Here is a 23,056-nt window from a genome sequence, read left to right on the forward strand (position 1 = left end):
TGAAACTGAAGGTCCAATTCAGCTATGTTTTTGTTCCTGGCATTAATGATCTGTAAGTGCCAAATCTTCAATCTAAATGAAAGGTTAAATTCTATATGTAAGATATCACCATTGAATTATAAGACAACTTCTCATGAAAACATTGTTTCTATAATAAATGAATAGCCACCAAGGATTATGAAAGGGACCACAAAAAATGTCAGCCTTCATAGAAAAGTTAAGAATTCATCTATGTACAACATGGAATGAATATGTATTCCAAGAAAACAATTTGTAGACTTGAGACATGTTGTATTAGTAACTTGAGGACTGCCCACACTTGTCCCTGTCTCCTTTTTCCAGGAAGAGTATTTTAGGAATCATTTTGTCTAATCTGAAATATCAAAAGGAATAGCAGATATGTATATAACTATCTCTGAATGCTTTGAAAAATATTTAATAAGACTGACAATTTCAAGAATTAATAAAAATTATTATAAATTAATGACTTGGAATTAAATGTTCATGTTTTCAAATTTTTTCTTATGCATTTGATATATATGGTACCAATTGTTTATTTTAGGTAATAGACAAACCCATTTAAAATCATTATGGAGAAATCAATTTGGCATTTCTATTTTTCTATACATTAATCAGAAATTTAGAAGCTCTTGAGTACATTGCTGGCTATAAATTTAGTATTGAATTTAGTATTAAAATAATCTTTTTTTTTTTTTTTTTAAATATATTTTATTGATATTTTACAGAGAGGAAGGGAGAGGGATAGAGAGCTAGAAACATCGATGAGAGAGAAACATCGATCAGCTGCCTCCTGCACACCTCCCACTGGAGATGTGCCCGCAACCAAGGTACATGCCCTTGACCGGAATCGAACCCGGGACCCTTCAGTCTGCAGGCCGACGCTCTTTCCACTGAGCCAAACCGGTTTCGGCTAAAATAATCTTTAAGTAGCATTGGCAGTCTCTTACCCGTTAAGCTGGATAATTTTCTTTATCTGTATTTGTAGAGTGAGTGGGTAGACAGGAACTTATCTCTAAACTAACAGGCAGTACCCACTCCAGTAGGTTTTGCTTCTTTAAACAAAGAAGGCTTATATTTTTGTTGTTGTTAATTCTCACCTGAGGATATTTTTCCATTGATTTTTTGAAGGTGTGGAAGGGAGGGGGAGAGACCGACCGAAAGAAAGAAAAGTTGATGTGAAAGAGACACATCAATTGGTTGCCTCCCACATGCGCCCTTGAACAGGGCCTAGTATCGAGCCTGCAACTGAGGTACCTTGACCGGAATTAAGCCTGTGACCCTTCAGTCCCATGGGCTGACTCTCTATCCACTGAGTGAAGACTTACATTTTAATAATATATCCTTGTTGAGTTCAAAAGCAAATGGTTTGTTTTCTTTTTTGAAACTCAAGGAAGGTAGTTTTCTAAATAAATATTAAATTTATTACTAACTTAAAAGCCCATGTGATGATATTTTAAAGCTCATTTGTAAGGGTTAAGAATATGACATTGTTTTGTATATTCAACCTACAGTTAAAATATTGCCTGTATTTACATTGGTTCATCTGCATTTTTCCATCAGGCAAGTTTTGGATATGGGTAGTGACATATGTGAATGTGCCTAATCCTATCTAATAAAAGAGCAATATGCAAATTAACCATCACTCCGCTACACCAACAAGCCATGCCCACCAGCCACACCCACCAGCCAATCAGGAGCGAATATGCAAATAAACCCAATCAAGATGACTACGGCCACAGAGAGCAGGAGGGAGGCTTGGGTTTCCCCGGCAATGGAGGAAGCCAAGCTTTCCGCCTGCCCTTGCCGGCCTAGGCCTCCACTCAAGGCTACAAAGTTTCAATGATAGAAGATACATAAACCCAAACAGAAATGGTGGCAGCCACGGAGCTGGAAAGAGCAGGAGGCTAGGGTTGCCCCCCGCGGTGGAGGAAGCCAAGCTTTCCGCACACCTTGGCCGGCCCAGGCCTCGCTTAAGGCTACAAAGTTTCAATTATAGAAGATACATAAATCCCAAAAGAAATGGCTGCCGCCATGGAGCAAGCAGAAGGCTTGGCTCTGCTCCAGGCTACAAAGTTTCAATTGTAGAAGATAAATAAACCCCAGATACCAGGGCCTCCGCTTGGGTCGCCAGGGGGCGTGGCCGGCCTGCAAACCACCACAGGCCCCTCGCCCAGGCCGCCCCACGCCCCAAGGGAACCCCCACCCTGATCCGGGACACCCTTCAGGGCAAACCAGCTGGCCCCCACCCATGCACCAGGCCTCTATCCTATCTAATAAAAGAATAATGTGCAGATTGACCATCACTCCAACACACAAGATGGCTGCCCCCATGTGGTCAAAGATCCTGCCCCCATGTGGATACAAGATGGCCACCATAAGATGGCCAGCAGGGGAGGGCAGTTGGCAAGGACCAGGCCTGCAAGGGAGGGCATTGTGGGCGACCAGGCCTGCAGGGAAAGGCAGTTGGGAGGTACCCAGGCCTGCAGGGGAGGGCAGTTAGGGGTGACCAGGCCTGCAGGGGAGGGCAGTTGGGGGGGACCCAGGCCTGCAGGGGAGGACATTTAGGGGTGACCAGGCCTGCAGGGGAGAGCAGTTGGGGGGGACAAGGCCTGCAGGGGAGGGCAGTTAGGGGCAAACAGGCTGGCAGGGGAGCAGTTAGGCATCAATCAGGCTGGCAGGGGAGTGGTTAGGGCAGCCGTGGGCAAACTACGGCCCGTGGGCCGGATCCGGCTGTTCTATCGGGTTCTCTTGCTCTCCCCTCTGCTCCTTTACTTTGAATTTATATTAGTTCACACAAACACTTCATCCATGCTTTTGTTCCGGCCCTCCGGTCCAGTTTAAGAACCCATTGTGGCCCTCGAGTCAAAAAGTTTGCCCACCCCTGGGTTAGGGGGTGATCAGGCTGGCAGGCAGGAGCGGTTAGGGGCAATGAGGAAGGCAGGCAGGCGAGCAGTTGGGAGCCAGCAGTCCTGGATTGTGAGAGGGATGTCTGACTGCCTGTTTAGGCCCGATCCCACCAGGATTGGGCCTAAACGGGCAGTCGGACATCACTCGAGGGGTCCCAGATTGGAGAGGGTGCAGGCTGGGCTGAGGGACACACACACCCGTGCACAACATATGTGAATGTGCCTAATTATAAATATAAAAGGTATCGTGCAGAAAGATATTTTTGCCAAAATCATCTACATGTTAAATCTAAAGATTTGTGCTAAACTCTGGGGGGAGGGGGTAAATTCAGACTTTACAATTACAGCATTGATTAATTCCATGAAAAACTTCATTTCCAACTATTAAAAGTCCTAACTTGGCCTTTCAAGTAAGTAGTAAGCCTTATTCCAAATAGTTTGCCAAGTAGATGAGGTATGACAATCACAACTATTTGAATTCCTTGCATGTTTCTGACACTATCAAGTATTATGGGAGTTACAGAGGCCTTGTTTATGTTTTCATTTGTATCTATGGGCATAAGATTACATATTTAAGAAATAGCCTAAATTATCCAACAATGTTAACTGTTTGGATTTGAATCCTAAACTGGTTAATTCGGAAATCATAAATTAATACATTAGCTCAGCAATTTTTAACCGGTGTGCCACAAAAAATTTAAAACATGCAAGTACCTAACTGTTTAGTCAGGGGTACTGATCTTTTTTTCTCTTAGATTGTCAAGTAAAAAAAAAATGACAATAACCAACACAACAGTAGCCGTCCAGTATGAATGAATCAAAAATAAAACCAATTTTTGTGTGTCAAATCAGCAAAAAAATATTTCCTGATGTGCTGCAGAATTTTAGTAATTAGTTTGTGTGTGTTGTGAGATGAAAAGAGTTGAAAATCACTGCATAAGCTCATCTCTTATTTTTTTTGAATGACCAAATACAGGAGATTCAGTGTTACTAGAAATATTTCAGGTTAAAAGTGGTATTCAAGAGTTGTTTATGAACTTATTTCTCTTCTGCCTTAGTTATTGCATTATGATCTCTAACAAGTGCTGAATTTACATTAATATTGTAAAACATTTTTAAGAAATTAAGTATTTAAAAATTTTAAATGACATTGATGGAATATCATAATGAAAAGTAAAGATACTGCCTCAAGTAATCAAAAAGGCTGAAAACATTGAGGTTTTATTACTTAACATACTTGGAAAATAAAGTAATACTGGTTTTGAAATAATATGGTCTGAAACCTTCTGCCTTGAATATTGTTTTCCTTACACTTCTTCAATTGTGTGCACAGCAGCTGCAGTCTGGCTTGGATTCCCCCCTTCTCTATGTTCACATTGTCCTGCCCTTAAAGACAAGAATTGTGTCCTTATGTTTGTTCCAATGTTAAGGCACCTTGTCTGGAACATAGCGAGCTTTTGATAAATGTATTTCTAATCAATTTTGAATCAGAAATCATTAATGGTTACTTGGGTATCCATTTGAATTTGGTGTCTAATGAGAAAACAGTATATTACATTCCAGAGTTCATATTAAAAATCCAACGACAGCTTATATCTCTTGGGAGCTATTTTGTAATAGAATGATTCTGAGCTGCTTTGCATGTTTTCTCTTGCTCAATATATAATTTTTGCCAAGGACAGGCTCTACTCACAGTGATGACTCAAACTATTAAGCCACCCTAAATATGGGTTCATGTCACTGTTTCCTCTTGGGTGATCCCTGTCTCTCTGAATTGGCAGCACCTTCCTCAAACTGTAATGCTGCTCTGTACATTCGTTAACCTTGGTATATACATCATGTCTGTTCCCTCCTTTTTCAAGACCAAGAATGTTAATAGCATGAGATTTTGCACCTTTTAGGTCTTAAATATATTACTTTTTAAATTGCTTCTTTAAAACTGTCTTATGGGCATATGTATCATTTTTAGTATAAATCATTAGGTACAACTTCTGTGTTTTGAGATGCTTAGATATATATGATGGCCATACCACCTTGGATGTGCCTGATCTCATCTGAAATTCTTAGATATGATGTTTATATATTCATCTATGTTAGTTACTATAATCATCAAACTTATTTTAATTAATCCACTTTTTAAAATTATTGCTTTATTGAGCTGTCAGTCACATACCAGAGTTCACCCTTCAATCAAAGTGTGCATTCGTAGAGTTGTGCAGCCTCACCACTCCTTAATTTTAGAATATTTCATCACCACAAAAAGAAACCTTATGTTCATTAACAGTCCCTCTCCTTTTCTCTCTTTTCCCATCCTCTGGCAACCATTAGTCTACTTCTGTGTCAGTGGATATACCTACTCTAGACATTTCTTGGACATGGAACCATATGATATGTGGCCTTTTATGTCTGGCTTCTTTTACTTAGCATAATGTTTTTTGAAGTTTATTCATGTTATAGCATAGCAGTACTTTGTTCATTTTTAGAGTTAAAAATACTCAATTGTACAGATATACCACATTTTATGTATTAATCAGCTTTGATGGACATTTGAGCTTTACTACTTTTTGACTTATCAACAGTGTCTCTATGAACATGCCTGTACAAGTTTTTTGTGTGGACATATATTTCTTTTCTCTTGAGTGTATCTCATAAGTGTATCTACAAATACAATTGCTGTGTCCTATGGTAGCTCTGATTAACTTTTGAGGAACTGTAAAACTGACTTGCAAAGAGGATGTACCATTTTATTATCCAACCAGTAGTATATGAAGGTTCCAGTTTCTCTACATGTTCACCGCCATTTGTTTTTGACTTTTTTATTTTAACCATTCTAGTATGTATGAAGTGTTGTCTGGTGGTTTTGATTTGCATTTCCCTGATCACCAATGATGCTGAGCATATTTTCATGTGCTAGTTGTTTGCCACCTGTATATCTTTGGAGAAATGTCCATTCAAATCCGTTGCCCATTTTTTATTGGGTTATTTGATTTTTATTTTTCAGTTGTAGGAGTTCTTTTGTATTCTAGACTAGAGGCCCAGTGCACGAAATTCATGCACTTGGTGGGGGGGTTCCTCAGCCCGCCTGCACCCACTCGTACTCGGACATCAGCACTGCCACGGAGGCAAGAGAGGCTCCTGCCACTGCCACTGTGCTTGCCAGTCATGAACTCGGCTTCTGGCTGAGCGGAGCTCCCCCTGTGGGAGCGCACTGACCACCAGGGGGCAGCCCTTGCAGTGAGTGTCTGCCCTCTGATAGTGTGTGTTATAGTGACCGGTTGTTCCGCTGTTTGGTCGGTTTACATATTAGCCTTTTATTATATAGGATAATAGTTTCTTGTCAGATAGATATAAAGTTCACCGATATTTTCTCCCATTCTTTTCACTTTCTTAATTATGTTCTTTGGTGTAAAAAAGTTTTTAATTTTGATGAAGTTAAAAATTCAGAATTTATATATTTTTGTTCTATTTTTGGTGTTTTAAAAAATAATTGGCTATCCCAGGATCATGCAGATTTACTCCTGTGTTGCTTTTTGAGTTAATTTTTGTACATGGTAGGAGTTACAGATTCAGTTTCATTCTTTTGCTTTTGTATGTTCAGTTGTCTCAGCACCTTTTATTAAAAAGGCTAACGTTCCTCCATTGAATTGTCAAGATTAACTACATTGTATTGTTAGCCCTTATTTAAAATCAATTGACCACACCCTGGCTGTTGTGGTTTAGTGGTTGAGTGTTGACCCATGAACCAGGAGGTCACAATTGGATTCCCAGTTAGGGCACATGCCTGGGTTTTGGGTTCTATCCCCAGAGGAGGGCAGCCAGTAATTGATGATTCTCATTGATGTTTCTATCTCCCTTCCTGTCTCTGAAAGAATAACTTTTTAAAAAAAATCAATTGGCCACAAATATAAAGGTTTATTTATGAAATATCAGTTCAATTCCATTGATCTGTATGTTTATCTTTATGCTAGGATCCCATATTTTTTATTATTGTAGCTTTATAGTAAGTTTTAAAAGTGGGAAATGTCAATCCTCAGACTTTGTTCTTTTTCAAGAACCAGCCAGTCTCACCCCCATTGGACGAGATACAGACCCAGCTGGCCCCACCCCTGTCAAGCCCTGGCGGGCGGGGGTGGGGGTGCAGCCTCAGGTCCTCTGGCCCAGCACCAGGTGGGGGCACAGCCTCAGGTCCCCTGGCCCGGCACCTGGCAGGGGGGCGCGCAGCCTCAGTTCCCCCGACAAGCCCCACTGGGTGGGGGGCGCAGCCTCAGGTACCCTGGCCCCGCGCCGGGCAGGAGGCATGGCCTGAAGGCCCCTGTCAAGCCCCACTGGGCCAGGGGCATGGCCTGAGGTGTCCTGTCCCGGTGCCGGGGCGGGGGGTGTGGCCTGAGGTCCCCGTCAAGTCCCCCAAGTGGGGACACAGCCTGAGGTCCCCCGTCAAGCCCTGCTGTGCTGGGGGTGTGGTCTGAGATCCCCCGTCAAGTCCCGTCAGGTGGGGGGTGCAGCCTCATGTCCCCTGGTGCCAGGGCAGTGGGCATACCTTGAGTCCCCCTTCAAACCCTGCCAGACCGGGGGGGGGGGCGGTATGGCCTGAGGTCCCCTGTCATACCCCGCCAGGCCGGGGGTGCAACCTCAGATCCCCCGTCAAGCCCCGCTGGGTGGGGGCACAGCCTGAGTTCCCCCGACCCAGCACTGGGGGTGCACCTTGAGGTCCCCCGTCAAGCCCTGCTGGATGGGGGGCACGGCCTGAGTTCCCCTGTCAAGCCCAGCCAGGCAGGGGGGCACAGCGTCAGGTCCCCTGGCCCAGTGCTGGGGTGGGGAGGCGTGGCCTGAGGTCCCCTGTCAAACCCAGCCAGGCAGGGGGTGCAGCCTCAGGTCCCCTGGCCCGGTGCTGAGGCGGGGGGTGCGGTCTGAGGTTCCCCGGCCTGGTGCCGGGGTGGGGGGCATGGCCTGAAGTCCCCTGTCAAGCCCCATCTGGTGGGGGGCATGGCCTGAGATCCCCCCGCCTGGCGCTGGGGTGAGGGGAGCAGCCTGAGGTCCCCTAGCCCAGCACCAGGACGGGAAGCACACCTTGAGGTCCCCCGGCAAGCCCTGCCGGGCAGGGGGCATGGCCTTGGGTCCCTTGGCCTGGCACTGGAGTGGGGGTGTGTGGCCTGAGGTCCCCTGTCAAGCCCCACGGGGGCAGGGGTCAGCTGTGGGCAAACTACGGCCCGCGGGCTGGATCCGGCTGTTCTATCCGGTTCTCTTGCTCTCCCCTCCGCTCCTTTACTTTGAATTTATATTAGTTCACACAAACACTCCATCCATGCTTTTGTTCCGGCCCTCCGGTCCAGTTTAAGAACCCATTGTGGCCCTCGAGTCAAAAAGTTTGCCCACCCCTGCGTAGCCTCAGGTCCCTGCTGATTGCTCGTTAAGGCTCCTTATTATAACTTGGCCTCAGCTGTGGGTGCAGCCATCTTTGTGATGGAGTGATGGTCAATTAGCATATTCCCTCTTTATTAGATAGTATAGGAAAGGAGCAAAGGGGGAAGGCAGACATTACAGGAATGTTATTTGGACAGCTTCACCAGGAAGCTGTAGCTTTGCACTCTCCAGGGAACCATTCGTCTATTCCCCGAAAAACACTGGGAGAAGAGACCCACAAGGGGAAGATAGACTACTCATGGCCAGTAAAGTTAGGGGGACTAGGAAAGGTGCTTGCTGTCAGTCAGACCTGGGGACCGGGATCATAGGCCAGAATGGGCGGAGCCAATGGAAACCCATCAAAATTTGGGGATACAAGTCCCCTAAACCCATGGTCGGCAAACTGCGGCTCTTTGGCCCCTTGAGTGTGGCTTTTGCACAAAATACCACGGCCTGGGCAAGTCTATTTTGAAGAAGTGGCGTTAGAAGAAGTTTAAGTTTAAAAAATTTGGCTCTCAAAAGAAATTTCAATTGTTGTACTGTTGATATTTGGCTCTGTTGACTAATGAGTTTGCCGACCACTGCTCTAAACAAATGAGTTCTCACTCTTGTTGCTCTATTGTTACGCTTGACTCTTGTCTTGGGGGCTAGGGGGCAAGACTCTTGCTTCTGCGCTCTCCACATGGCCCACAGCCATGTGGACTCTACAGATTATGAACAAATGAACTGCAGCAGGGAAACACACTTAGGTTAGCCTGATGCTGTGCTGGATCCAGCACCAACATGGAAAGGAAACTCTTGATACTGGCTCTGATTTTAGCTCTACTGAAGCCCCAGCTATACTTTTTCTATGGCTGGACTAAGGGAAATAGGATTAAATTCCACGGAAATAAAGCTTTCTTTTATATTGTATCCTCACCTGGGGCCCTCTGGAAATGCTTATTTGAGCAATACCCCAAGAACCCCACTCCCACAAGCAACGGGAGAAGGTGAGACCTTCTTTCCTCCATTAACAGTATAACCCAGATACTAATGATTGACAAGACAAAGGAATAGAGGCCACATAATGGCTGCATTTTCAAAAACACACATAATCATCTAGAAGGCTTTGATATACTTTTTAAGGACAGTGAGGTTGGTCAAAGGTCACAGCATGAACTTAATAATAAAATCCAGGACACAGAGTTGAAATTGGTTTTGTTTATATCTACATCTATATACATACATTGTCAAATCATATTTTATGTATTATAAGCACATACACAAGCTTTTATAATTATTGCTTTGTGCATCTGTCTTAAATCAAATAGGAGAAGAAATACTATATTGTCTGTATGAGAGGCCATGGAGGTGGTAAAATAGGTTAATGTCACATTTATGAATTTTTAAGAAAAGCTTTTACTGAAAAATATTTGTGTTAAAATGTCTATGATTAATTTTTAAATGGTGGACTAATGAGTTTAATTTTTGTCATTCATATTTTCTAAAAAGGACATATAATTTAAAAATTTAAAAGTATTTGGAAACCAGTTATTTGTTACCAATAGATGGCTTCTGAAAAAGTGCAATTTAAGCTTTTATACCATTGTCCATGTAAGAAACATCAAACCTAGAGAATTTTTATAAGAATTTATTTGAGCCAAACTGAGGGCATATGCCTAAGAGCAAGATCGTAAATACTCCCAAGAATAACAGTTTGCAATTTCTCTTATGCATTTGGAATTGAGGGGGGAAAATGAAGGTGAGAGAAAAAGCAAAGCAGGGATTGAATTATCCTGTATAATAAAAGGCTACTATGCAAATTGTCCCCTCGGGAGTTTGACTGACTGGGAGTTTGACTGCTCGCTATGATGTGCGCTGACCACTAGGGAGTGGCGCGGAATGAAGGAAGGTCCTGGCCGGCAGTTGGGGGAGGGAAGGCCCCGATTGACCTTGATAGCCGGCCAGGCCTAGGCACCCTACCCGCGCACGAATTTCGTGCACCAGGCCTCTAGTTGTACATATTAGAAGGAGAGGTCTGAAAGGGTAATTGGGTATTAGAAGGAGTCTGAAAGAGGGCAATTCCTAGAGGCATGGAAACTGGACCAAGGCTTGCCTAAGGCAAGGATAAGCCTGTTAGTAAAGAAGTTATATGCCACCCAGTGATCCTACTTCTGGAAATATATCCCAAGAAACTAGAGACACCAATCAGAAAGGATATATGCACCCCTATGTTCATAGCAGCACAATTCACCATAGCTAAGATTTGGAAACAGCCTAAGTGCCCATCAGCAGATGAGTAGATTAAAAAACTGTGGTACATCTACACAATGGAATACTACACTGCGGTAAAAAAGAAGGAACTCGTACCATTTGCAACAGCATGGATGGACCTGGAAAGCATTATGCTAAGCAAAATAAGCCAGTCAGAGGAAGATAAATATCACATGATCTCACTCATTTGTGGAATATAATGAACAACATAAACTGATGAACAAAAACAGATCTAGAGACAGAGAAGCATCAATCAGACTGTTAAACCACAGAAGGAAGGTAGGGGAGGTTGGCGGTAAGGGGGAGAGATCAACCAAAGGACTTGTATGCATGCATATAAGCCTAACCAATGGACACAGACACCAGGGGGGTGAGGGCATGAGTGGGGGGAGTGCTGGGAGCAATGGGGGGATAAGGACACATATGTAATACCTTAATCAATAAAGGGAAAAAAAAGTTATATGCCTGGGGTGTGACCACCCATCATGACTTGCCTCGTTAGGAATTTATGGTCAGACTAGGGGCCCAGTGCATGAATTCATGCACCTTGAATGGAACTGTGGGCTGTGAAGATGCGGTGGGCACAGGGGCGGGTCTTGGCCCATCCTCCGTGCCCCTGCCCAGCCCCTCCTGTCGCAGTCCCCGGTCCCCTGTCTGCTGGCTGCCCTGCTCCCGCCACCACTGCTTACACCTGCTGATGGTGCAGAATGATTGGGACCGGTCCCAGCAGAGGGTGTGAGAGGTGGCTGTGAGCCCCAATCGCCCCTCAGGAGCAGGGTGAGGTGGAGAAGACCTGAGGGGCAATTGGGGCCAGTAGCTGCCGCTTGCACTCGCTGATGGCACCGAATGATCGGGGCTGGCAAGTGATCAGGGCACTGCCAGCAGGTGCGAGCACTGGGCGGGACTGCAGCATGTGGGAGCAAAGAATTTTCAGTAACCACCAGAGGCTCACCCCGATGACAGCAACCGCCGGCCTGCCTTGGTCTGGTGCCCCCACTCACCTGCTCCACCATCCCGCCGCAGCTGACGACGCCTGTCATGTTCCGTGCATGCCCCCTGGTGGTCAGCGCACATCATAGTGACAGTTGTTCCACCATTTAGTCTATTTGCATATTAGGGTTTTATATATATAGATCACCCTGTGAGATTACTTCCCATAGAACCCCTTTTAGGTCCACACCACTGTAGATGAGTCCCTAACTAATTCATTAGGTTCTTCCAGTGTAAGAGTTGAAAGCAGCAATTTTCAACTGGTGTGCCACAGCATGTGCCGCCAGAATTTTAAAGCATGCACCACCAGAATTTTAAAGCATGCGATACTTGATTATGTAGTCAGAGGCACTGACCTCTTTTCCTGTAGACTGTCAAATTTAAAAATAACAATAACCAACACAATAGCCGCCCATGTGAATGAATGAAAATTATACCTTTGGTTTTTTTAAGTCAGATTGGCAAAATATATAATGTATTTTTTAGTGTGCTGCAGAATTTTAGTAGTTTATGTGTGCCATGAGATGGAAAAGGTTGAAACTCGCTGGTTTAAAGGAATTAAAGGAGTTTGACATAGTTTGGAAATTCTGGAAAGGCTTCTCTGAAAGAGTTTTGGAGGAATGGTGGCATCTCTGTGGAGCTGTACAGAAGTAGATAGAATTGAGAGAAATTTAGGTCTAATCCTGCTCTTTGGGTGTGAAGATGGGAGAACAGGTTTTTAAGAATGAGTCCCTGGTTCTTGGCTATAAAAAAGGAAATCTTACCTATTGCAACAGCATGGATGGACCTGGGGAGTATTATGCTAAGTGAAATAAGCCAATCAGAGAAAGACGAATACCATATGATTCTACTTGTATGTGGAATCTAATGAACAAAATAAACTTAACAAACAAAATAGAAACAGACTCATAATAATAGTAAATAAAGAGAACAGACTGACAGCTTTCAGATGGGAGTGGGATTGGGGTACTTGGTGGAAAAGATGAAGGGATTAAGCAAAGAAAAAGACAACTCTTAGGCACAGACCTACTATGGTGATTATCAGAGGGAAAGGGGAATTGAGGAGGTAGAAGAGAGAAAAGGGGGGATAAATAGTGATAGAAGGAGACTTGACTTGGGGTGGTGAACACACAATACAATATACAGATGATCCTATATAATAAAAGCCTAATATGCTAAGTGTATGGTTGTCTGGTCGTTTATTCAACCAATCAAAGCATAATATGCTAATGATATACCCAGGCTGCTAAACTGCTCGCTATGACATGCACCGACACCAGGGGGCAGACACTCCGACTGGTAAGTCAGCTTGCTGCTGAGGTCCAGCTGATTGGGACTGAGCGAGATGGGCAGGACATGCCCTGGAGCCCTCCTGCAGTACCTCCCCAGCTGCCAACCTCCCACGGCCCTCCCCAGCCCTGATCGTGCACCATTGGGGTCCCTAGGCCTGGCCTGCATCATCCTCTCACAATCCACAATCCCTCAGGGGATGTCAGAAAGCCGGTTTCGGCCCGATCCTGCTCAACGGAGGAGCTGCCCTCTGGTGGTCAGTGCGCTCCCAAAGGGGGAGCACTGCTCAGCCAGAAGCTGGGTTCACGGCTGGCGAGCACAGCGGTGGTGGCTGGAACCTCTCCCACCTCCATGGCAGTGCTTAGAATGTCCCACTGCTGTCTTAAGCCTGCTCCCCATCAGTCAGACATCCCCTGAGGGCTCCCGGACTGCGAGAGGGTGTAGGCCAGGCTGAGGGATGCCCCCTGAGTACATGAATTTCGTGCACCGGGCCTCTAGTGTATTATAGAATTGTACACCTGAAACATAGTCTTATTAACCAATGACACCCCAATAAATTCAATTTAAAAAGTCTTGAAATTTTCAACAACAAAAAAGAGGATGAGTCCTGATTTCTGGTTGTCCTGCTAAACAGATGTGGTGCCATTCTCTGGAGTACAATGAGAAGAGCCAGAGATTTGAGAAATAGCATTGAGGTTTGAAAAACTCCAATACTTGATGGCCAGGAAGGGGAGGTTGTACCAGAAGGGGAGATAAAATGGAACCAGCCAGATCCACCAGAGGAAAACAGGGGAGTGTGCTGTCCTGGGAGGTGAGGGGAAACAGATCTAACATCAAGAAGAGGGAGCAGGCAGAAGAAATTTATCCTTTCAGTGAAGAAAAACAAAACAACAAAAACGGGGAGAATAGGATGGCTGTAGGTTTGCTATTTTATAATGAGAAGGTTCATCTTTGAAGAATGAGATGAGCTTGCCTTCTGAGGGAGTAGGAAGGCCACTCTAATAAAAGTTGAGACTACTTGACATAGTCTTGGTGAATTTTGATAAATTTCTCCAAAGAGATACCTGTTGTTTCCATTCCTCACCACTGACTCACTCCTAACACTCTACCAGTAGGGTTTCTATACTCTCCCACAATGGCTGTTACGGTCACCACTGAACTCTATCATTAAATCCAAATTATGAGAAATAAATGTGGAATCCACACTATTGGTATTATTATTAGCTTCTATTGATTAAGCATCTGCTCAGTGTTAAATAAAAAAAATTTAAAGTAGTCACTGTTTTGTTTGTTTTTTACCATAATCCCTATTTGTCAGAAGAATGATGAAAATGGAAACTGCTCAGGGGAAGGAATTGAATTCCCTACGACAAACTTATATGAACTGGAAAGCCGTGTTTTGACTGATCATTGGTCCATCCCTTACAAACGAGAAGAATCACTAGGCAAATGCTTGTTGGCGTCTACCTACCTTGCAAGACTTGGTAAGTTTTTAAACTCAGAACACATGAGCAGGTTTTTTATTTTTTAATAAGAGACCTAATTTTAAACTTAGTTCTTGTCATTGCATATCTGTAAAATCTTAGAACATTTACTATATTCTTTGCTTATCCCCTGTGGAATAAAAGCTTTGAATTAAATCAACTGTTTTCATCCAGCTCCAATAGAGTGTAAGATTCTTTAAAATATAATTGAAAAAGCTTATAAATTGAAATTAACATTCCACAGAAGCTTGGAGCACTTTAAAAGTCCCAATTCATTGGCTTTTTATTTTTTTAAGAGAAGGCAATATTTATTTAACAGACATTCTGTGCTTAAGTGTTTGGCACTGTCTTAAGTGCTTTACAAATATTAAACTAATAGAGTATAAAATATCACTAAGTTGGAAAAATGGGTGTCAATATAAGGAAGCTTCTTTAGTATGTTTTAAAGAGAAAATAATTTCTTTCTCATATTGAATTCAATTGTAAAGTAAGAATTGGGCTGCTATTTTGTGTGTGTTTTCCCCCCTCATTAAAAGTGTGCATAGTTTACCACCACGATTAAATATGAGGCACATTAGTAGGATTAGTAGGTAGGAAATGTTTTCCCTAGGATTAGATTTAATCCTAATGGGCAATTTTCTGGTACGTTTATTACTGGCTTTTCAGCAGCAACATTTATTAAGTGCCTGTAAGGATGTAGATACTGTGCTAGGCAGTGGTTCTGAAAAAAGAAAATGTGTTCAGTAGGCATTCACTTAGCAAGTTTTTATCACGTACTGTGTGCCAGGCACCATTCTGTGCATTTTGTTACACAGAACTCATCAGTTTGTTTTAGGGAAGAAGAGTGATTTTTGGCATTTATTGAGAATATTTGTATTTTATAGAGCTGTTTAGGAAAGTAATGGTAAGTAGTTAGTGTTAGTGTTTTATTAGTTATTTAATCACGTCATTTGAAGTTACTCTGACATGGAAACATAAGTTCAACCATTTTAGTTCTAATTAACATTTATTTATTATATTATTTAACAAATGTATATTAATAATGAGTAAGTAATAATAAATACATTGTGCTACTAATAAATTAATACTGTGATTGTTTCTCAGCCTGTTCTTTCATCAGAATGTATATATTCTGCTTTTAATAATCCCTTAAGAATCAAGGTTTCTATCATAAATAGTTCCAGATGTATGAATTTGAAATGATACATATGGTCTCTACAAACTACTTAAAAATCTAAGGCATATTTTTTCATTTATTTTACTAAGGTCTTTCCGAGTCTGATGAGAATTGTAAAAGATTTATGGATAGGTGTATGCCTGAAGCATTTAAAAAGGTAAGAAATATGTGCTCAGCTGATTTTTCTGCTGGGGTTGAAGGTGAACAGGCTTTTTGATTTAGTTTTTTATGTGTGAGACCAGTTTATGAATCTTGTTCAACTGAGGAATCCTCTAATATGAAAAAAGTAGCTGTAAATTTGGGGTTTATAAATGATTTGCTTCTTTTGTATTTAATTGCTTGCACATGTTTTTTGGTTGACTAACAGTTCTATTTAATTGTTAAGGTTAAAATTTTATTCTAGGAAGTTAGACAACTTACTAAACTAAGGATTGTGGCACTTAGGAAGGTAATATTTATCAGAATGCAAGCCATTTTATACTTATTTTACTGAGGTAGAAGCAGATGTTTTAAATGACAGAAAATTTGGCTAGATTGAGTATTCTTGCTGGCAAAGTGACATGCGGATGACAGCATCTGTGTCGGGATAGAGTGATAATATGAGAATACAGGACTTGTTTTCTAACTCAAGGAAGGAAGATTCCCTTTTCAGGATGAGTCCTGAATTCCCACAAGAACCGGGGCAATGTCATAGACACTGTTGTTTTCCCCAGCGTGTAGCCAGTGCTGAGCTCAAAGAAAGGATTTAGCAAATCTTTGTTGAAAGAATAAATGAGCCCTAGCTGTTTGGCTCAGTGAATAGAGCGTTGGCCTGCTGACTGAAGGGTCCCGGGTTTGATTCTGGTCAAGGGCACATGCCTGGGTTGCAGGCTCCATCCCCAGTGGGGGGCGTGCAGGAGGCAGGGGATCGACGATTCTCATCATTCATTTTTCTCTCTCTCTCCCTCTCCCTTCCTCTCTGAAATCAATAAAAAAAAAATATTAAAAAAAAAATAGAATAAACGAGTCTCCTGTCTTGTACTTCTGGGTTTTAACAACCATTTTTGTCTCATGCAAGTAAGTCACTACAACTACAGATGAGTAAAGTTTGTGTTTATCTTAAAACCCAGTAAAACAAGCTGTTCATTTGCAAACTATTATTCTCATCTGCATCTTGATAGATAGAATCTCCTTTGATTCATGACTTAAAAAATAACAAAATTATAGGAACAAAAAAATAGCTTTGTCTTTGAAAAAGGGAAGAAATCTTTAAAATTGTCATTCGGTTAGGGATTATTTGGAATGAGAATTTATCTTCATTTTGGATGAATTCATCGACCAATTTGTAGTTTAAAATTATTTTAAGTTTTTAAGAATTCTGGTAAGAATCAGAGTAGTAATGTAACAAACTGTGAGACATCTATAATAATAAAAGCGTAATATGCTAATTAGACCGGACAGCTGGATAACCTTCGGAACGAAGCTGGGGCTGTGAGAGCTGAGCCCCTTGCACAAATTTCGTGCATCGGGCCTCTAGTATAATATATGCATACATTTACAGAGAGAGAAAATGAAAGTTTCTTCAGTCATGGAAAGGATTTATTAGCATAAGGAAAGGACCTTTAGGTTGATGATCTCCAGATTCAGAGAGCCCTGTCAATTCATTAGCAAGTTGCATTTTTGGAATATAATACTCTAATTCTATACAGAGATGCTTCAGAGGACTGTTTTATATTATGCCCTCAGCTGTTGGTAATAGTATAACAAATGATCAAGGGATTGTTTGGGGGGTTTTCTGTAAAACTGTGAGCACAAAGGCACCCTGCATTGTATTGTTCATGGTTGTTTATGGTAAAAATGCCTGTTAAATTTCTTTAGTGTTGAGAACTTTAAAAAAGATTCTCCTCCCATCAATAAGGCATGCTTTCTTTTATTAAATCAGAAGAGCTGCAGAATTCTGTGTGCCTTTAGACTTGGCTGCCAGAAAACTCAGTAGTGTTTTATATAATTGGTCTTGGTTTCCTTAGCTGTGTTTTCTGGTATGATGACTCTCCTTCTACCCTCTTCTCTAGGTTTTTCTTACAAGCTGCCTCAAAATTTTAGAAGGGTAATCAGTTATTAAGCACTTGTATGAATAAGATGCACAGAAGGAGCTTTGTTGTCATTTCTGCTTTCTTCACCTTACTCCTTCAGGCCAGCCTGGATTCTTTACTAGTATATTGAGGCATGGGAAAAAAATCTAGGTGTGGCCGTAGTGCACAGGTATGCATCTTCCCCACCAGGTGCTGCCTGTCCTTCCCCATCTCTTCTAAAAGACAGAACTTTATTTTCCAATTAAAAACTGAATAAATGAGATGGCAACAGAGGGAATAATCCACCTACTTTTTTTTGTTATTGTCACCATGAAGTTTCTTCAGTGTTAATCTCTGCTGCTTTAACTTTTAAATGTAAGAAAAAATATATAGGCAAGCAAAACACTCCTTGGTTTATATAAAAATCAGTCTTATGATTATTGATCATTTAAGCAAATAGTGCAACTAATTAGAATATCAAAAATCTGGAACTGAGGTTTTCCTCTGCAGTTAAAGAAGTTTGAGCTCTCTTAGGCTGCTCTTGTTAAGAGCTTCTTAATGTGGCCACCATTAAATTTTTATTGCACTGTATTTCCTCTCTGAAGGGAAATCTTATGCAAACATGAAATCACTGTATCAATTTACCATTATTTTAATAAGCAAAATCCTTTGAGTTCTCATTCCCTGTTCTAGCCATTGTTTCTGAATTAGGCTTCCTCAAGGAATAGAATACTGAGGATTGGGGAAATTCAGTAATGATGATTTTAGATTCATCTATGTGCCTGTTCCCCTCTTTTTAACAAATGTAAGATGCTGAGTATAAGATGCACCATTGTTTTATATTTTATGCTTATATTTAAGAAAAATAGCTACAAAGTAAACAATATTGCAGTGCCTTATCACTTAGAGCTATTTTGATTTACTTAAAACATTTTTTAAAAGTTGAATATTACTTTTATACAAACCAAAAAGAGAAATGCAAGCAAAATAAACTGGTAAGGTATTTCTAAATATTTTTTCACGTTCAGAATCCTTTTGTAATCTGGTCAGCAGGTAGGAAGATGCAGTCCTGTTTCTGAGATATAAACAATCATAAAAAGAATGTGTACCTTAGAATCCATGGAATTCATTTCTTAGACTCCAGGAATACTGGTTAATGGTTATCTCCAAGCTAAATTAATAATAATACCTCACAATTTGTAAAATATTTTCACATTTGTTACATCTTTTGATAATCATAACATCTGTGTAAAGTTGGTAGGAACTTTGCCTCTTTAGAGATGAGAGAACTAACTGAGCCTTTGAAAACTTTGGTATATTTGTCCAAGGCTACACAGCTAGAAAACACAGTATCAGGAGTTGATCTAGTTGCTGTAAATCATTTAACCTTCCCTAGAAATATTGAAAAGTACAGGAGCAAATTAAAAAATTTTTAATTAACTTCTTTAATGTAAGGGAATTAAAGTTCAAAAACAAAACTCAGTGTTGACTGTGAAATGCAGGAATGAGCAGATGGACTACAGCTATGGGTCTTTTTTTAAATTTTATTATTTTTTAATTTTCTTTATTGATTAAGATATTACATATGTGTCCCTCTCCCCCTCTCACCCTTCCCGCCAATGCCTTCACCTCCCTGGTGTCTGTGTTCATTGGTTTTGCTTATATGCATGTGTACAAGTCCTTTGGTTGATCTCTCCCCCTTCCCCCAACCTCCCCTACCTTCCCAGCAGATGAGTGGATTAAAAAACTGTGGTACAGCTATGGGTCTTTTAAAGCAAGTCATCTGCATAAAAAAGTATTACAGTAATAATCTCTTTATTATTTGAGACTGAACTAATAAACTGTTGACTTTTTTCCTTTTCAAATTAGACTCTAAAGTGTCCTTCATGTTTTTGTAGCTCCTAACATCAAGTGCTGTTCACAAGTGGGGTACTGAAATTCATGAAGGAATCTACAACATGCTGATGCTCTTAATAGAACTGGTTGCAGAGAGAATAAAACAAGATCCAATTCCCATTGGTCTCCTGGGTGTGCTTACAATGGTATAGTATCTCTAAAATATGAAGTTCTATGTTTTATATTTTGTTTAACATAACCTACTATCCTTTGACTTGTACTTAATGAGTGACAATATTATCATTAAAGATATTAACTTAGCTGTTAGGATCCTTTTTATTTTGAAAGCTGAGCAACCATTCGGTTTTCACGTTTAAAGAAATTCCTTTTTAATTTTAGTAGTTTTTTCAGTTCTTAGAATGATTAAATATCTTTTCCTTATGTCTCCCTTGCTATATATGGCATAAATACTTTCACATAGGGTGTTCGTGTATTTTGCTTTCTGGCCTTTTTCCCTGACTAGCAATAGTAGTGCATGAAGAAGGAATGCTCATGTTTTCCCTCCTAACTTCTGTCTTCACTGCCTTTCTGCTCAACTCTGCCTGTGGCAGCCCTAGGATATCTGGACCATTGGTATCCCCTTGCTTGAATCAGACTGTTACCTCCTTCTCTTCCCTCACAGCAAATGTTGAACAGGACAGGAGGGCACCACTTTTGCTCCTCTGCATCAGCTGAAGAATATGCTTTGTGAGGATACTTTAAGACTCAATTAATAAAGGAGTCCAAGGCTGTATTTTTCTCTTTTCTAATGCTAATATGTGTTGCTATAGAAATAAATAATAATAATGTTTTTACGTTCTCTTTGAATCTAGGCTTTCAATCCTGATAATGAATACCATTTTAAAAACAGAATGAAAGTGTCTCAAAGGAATTGGGCAGAAGTGTTCGGAGAGGGAAATATGTTTGCTATCTCACCTGTATCTACTTTCCAAAAGGTAAACATAATTTTGTTTAATCTTTTACTGAGAAATGTATTGAAAAAGGTTTTCTGTACTGTAAAAATAACAGTTTACACAGAAGAGTTAAAACAGTCTATGAAAAATGACAAATATTCCATATAAGTCATAAAATTGCTGACCTTTTTTTTTTTAGATATTCTATATTTTTCCATAGATGTTAAGTAACATGAAGAATTTTACGGACTTGAAATGATGTTTAGTGAAAAGTACAGAACCAGTATCTTTATACCTTTCAAGTCCTACAATATGTGAATAGCGTTATATCCACAAGGAGGACATAATTTAAACAATCCCTTGATCAAACAACTGGTTGTTAAGAAACAGTTGAAAGAAGTCAATTTAGTAGATAAAAAACTTGTGCATTGCTTTAGCAGAATAGAGGTTCTTTATCAGAAGTAGAGGTTCAGTAAGTAAATGTTCAATCATTTATTGATCATATACTGTGTGTCTGACATTATTCTACATTTTGGAGATATAAATTAAAAGGCCGTTTTTCTTAATATAAAGAATAATAAGACATGATTCATAACTTAAAGCATAGTGGAAGAAATATGAAAACAAAAATTACTGTATAACAAACAATAGGTACAGTTATAATATAGACTTAGAGACTCCTAAAATTATATATAGTTATGTCAGAGATTTGCACTAGGAAACATTTGGGAAAACCTTTCAAAATATTTTTCAGATTTTAATACTTTTTTATTAAGTATTTTTTAGAATAAAAGAAATAAAAGAGTTCATGGGAAGTTTTTATATTGCCATCTCAATTTCTATTTTCTTTTCTCATAGGAACCTCATGGATGGGTTGTGGATTTGGTAAACAAGGTATACAACTTTTATTAATGACTTATTTTTCATGTTCTGATGAAATTTCGTAGAATTTAGTATATTAAGTAGATGACAACTAGAGAGAACAATCAGAATTTTTTCCTAGGGAGACAAATTTTCTAGTCCCTTCCTCTTTTTTATGCATGATGTTTATCCACATGGACACCAGCCTTAGGACTCAGCACGCCTCCTGCAGTGAGTGTGTCACAGGAGCACTAGAGCTCTCTGTGATGGCTCTCGAGCAGTCGTATAGAGTGCATTAATAGAGTAAAACGTTAGCCTTAATTCCTTGCTTAAAATATTAATGTGTGGCATTTTAAAATGAACTTGTACCTTTTTTTCAGTTTGGAGAATTGGGTGGATTTGCAGCAATCCAAGCTAAGCTCCGTTCAGAAGATATAGAACTTGGGGTAAGTTAAGCCACTACATGTGCCTGATATGGAAGTTCACTTTATATTTGTGTTGTATGTAACCAAGGGACATGACCTGGACACATAAATTAAATGTTACAGTATAATATAATCTTTACAGAGCCAGCTTCCATGGTTCTGATAACCATAGAAATGCTTACTCTTATTCATAACAACCAAATTCCAATATAGGGTGTTATTATTTCATTAATTTCCCTTTGCATATGGTATTTTTCTCCTAATTTGTGATGGCTACATGAAATTATCTTGTTATTTAACAACATTTGGTATATATGGCAAGTATTTGTGTACGTAACAATTTTATGCCTCAGTTAAATCAATTTATTTCATAGAACCAGGCACAAATAAAATACTTTAAGGTTGTATAGTAAGCTTTTTGGTCTTAGAGAGATTAATAGATAACAGAGGGCTGTAACAGGAGCTGAGAATCATCCCTCAGGTGCAACACCATTATCTTTTCATGTCAACTTCATTTTCTCAAAAAAATTTAACCTTGTGATTAGGGAAATAATTTAATCTTTAATTTTGTGCAGACTGCTGACCTGTTTGTAACTGAGAGCACTTTATTTTATTCTCTAGGTAATTAGTCATTCAATTAAAAACAACTTATGTAGCCCTGGCCAGTTTGGCACAGTGGTTAGAGGGTCACAGATTCGATTTCTAGTCAAGGGCACATACCTTGGTTATGGGTTCCCTAGTCCCTGTAGGGGTTTGTGTGGGGGCATCTAATTGATATCTCTCTCTCACATCGATGTTTTCCTTTCTCTCCTCCTTTCCCCTCCCTTCCACTCTCTCTGGAAATTAATGGAAAAAATATCCTCAGATTAAAAAACAAGCAAACTTATGTACTTGCCATGTATAAGACACTGTGCTAGCTACTGTAAATAGATCAGAGCAGAAAGTGATATGGTAAAATTATATGCCTAAGTGATGCAAATTGTGGTTAGAGTAACAGTTATTTCTGTGGGACCATGACTAATCTTTACACAAGGGACATAACAGTCAAGGAGAAAGACTGATGTTATGGTTGATAATAGACTGACCCTTTCTTGCCACCCACTGTTTGTCCTTAAAGATCAGATGTCTGCCAGATCATAAATACTTCCACTGACCCAATCAGGGAGCCTCTTTCGCCTTCCCTGAACATTAGCTAGGTTGTTGGGCTGTTGTTTTATCCCCATTGAATAAAGTATGTTAGAAATGACTGTTGACCAGGAAGATAATAGGTAGTGATTTTAAAAAGCAAAATAAAACAGAAACCTATTCAGTACAGGGTTTTATTCAGCTGATATCAGAAATTTAACTTCATTTTTTAAAAAAAGGTTAATACAGCCCTGGCTGGCATGGTTCAGTTGTTTGGAGCTTTG

General features: G+C 40.5%; 1 protein-coding gene across 2 annotated transcripts in view; it reads left to right on the plus strand.

Annotated features, from left to right (window-relative positions):
* The window catches only part of USP24 (ubiquitin specific peptidase 24), a 129,079-nt gene that overhangs the window by 16,997 nt on the left and 89,026 nt on the right, over positions 1 to 23,056 (plus strand). Inside the window, exons 2-7 of one of the 2 annotated variants that reach the window (XM_080654491.1) lie at positions 14,179 to 14,344; positions 15,611 to 15,678; positions 19,471 to 19,614; positions 20,281 to 20,403; positions 21,220 to 21,255; positions 21,603 to 21,668. In XM_080654491.1, coding sequence (XP_080510617.1) covers positions 14,179 to 14,344; positions 15,611 to 15,678; positions 19,471 to 19,614; positions 20,281 to 20,403; positions 21,220 to 21,255; positions 21,603 to 21,668 — 603 coding nt within the window. The remainder of the gene's footprint in view (positions 1 to 14,178; positions 14,345 to 15,610; positions 15,679 to 19,470; positions 19,615 to 20,280; positions 20,404 to 21,219; positions 21,256 to 21,602; positions 21,669 to 23,056) is intronic. The other variant, XM_080654490.1, reaches the window with a different exon arrangement.

Source organism: Plecotus auritus (assembly GCF_963455305.1).
Source record: "Plecotus auritus genome assembly, chromosome: 2".
In the NCBI taxonomy this organism is placed as follows: domain Eukaryota; kingdom Metazoa; phylum Chordata; class Mammalia; order Chiroptera; family Vespertilionidae; genus Plecotus; species Plecotus auritus.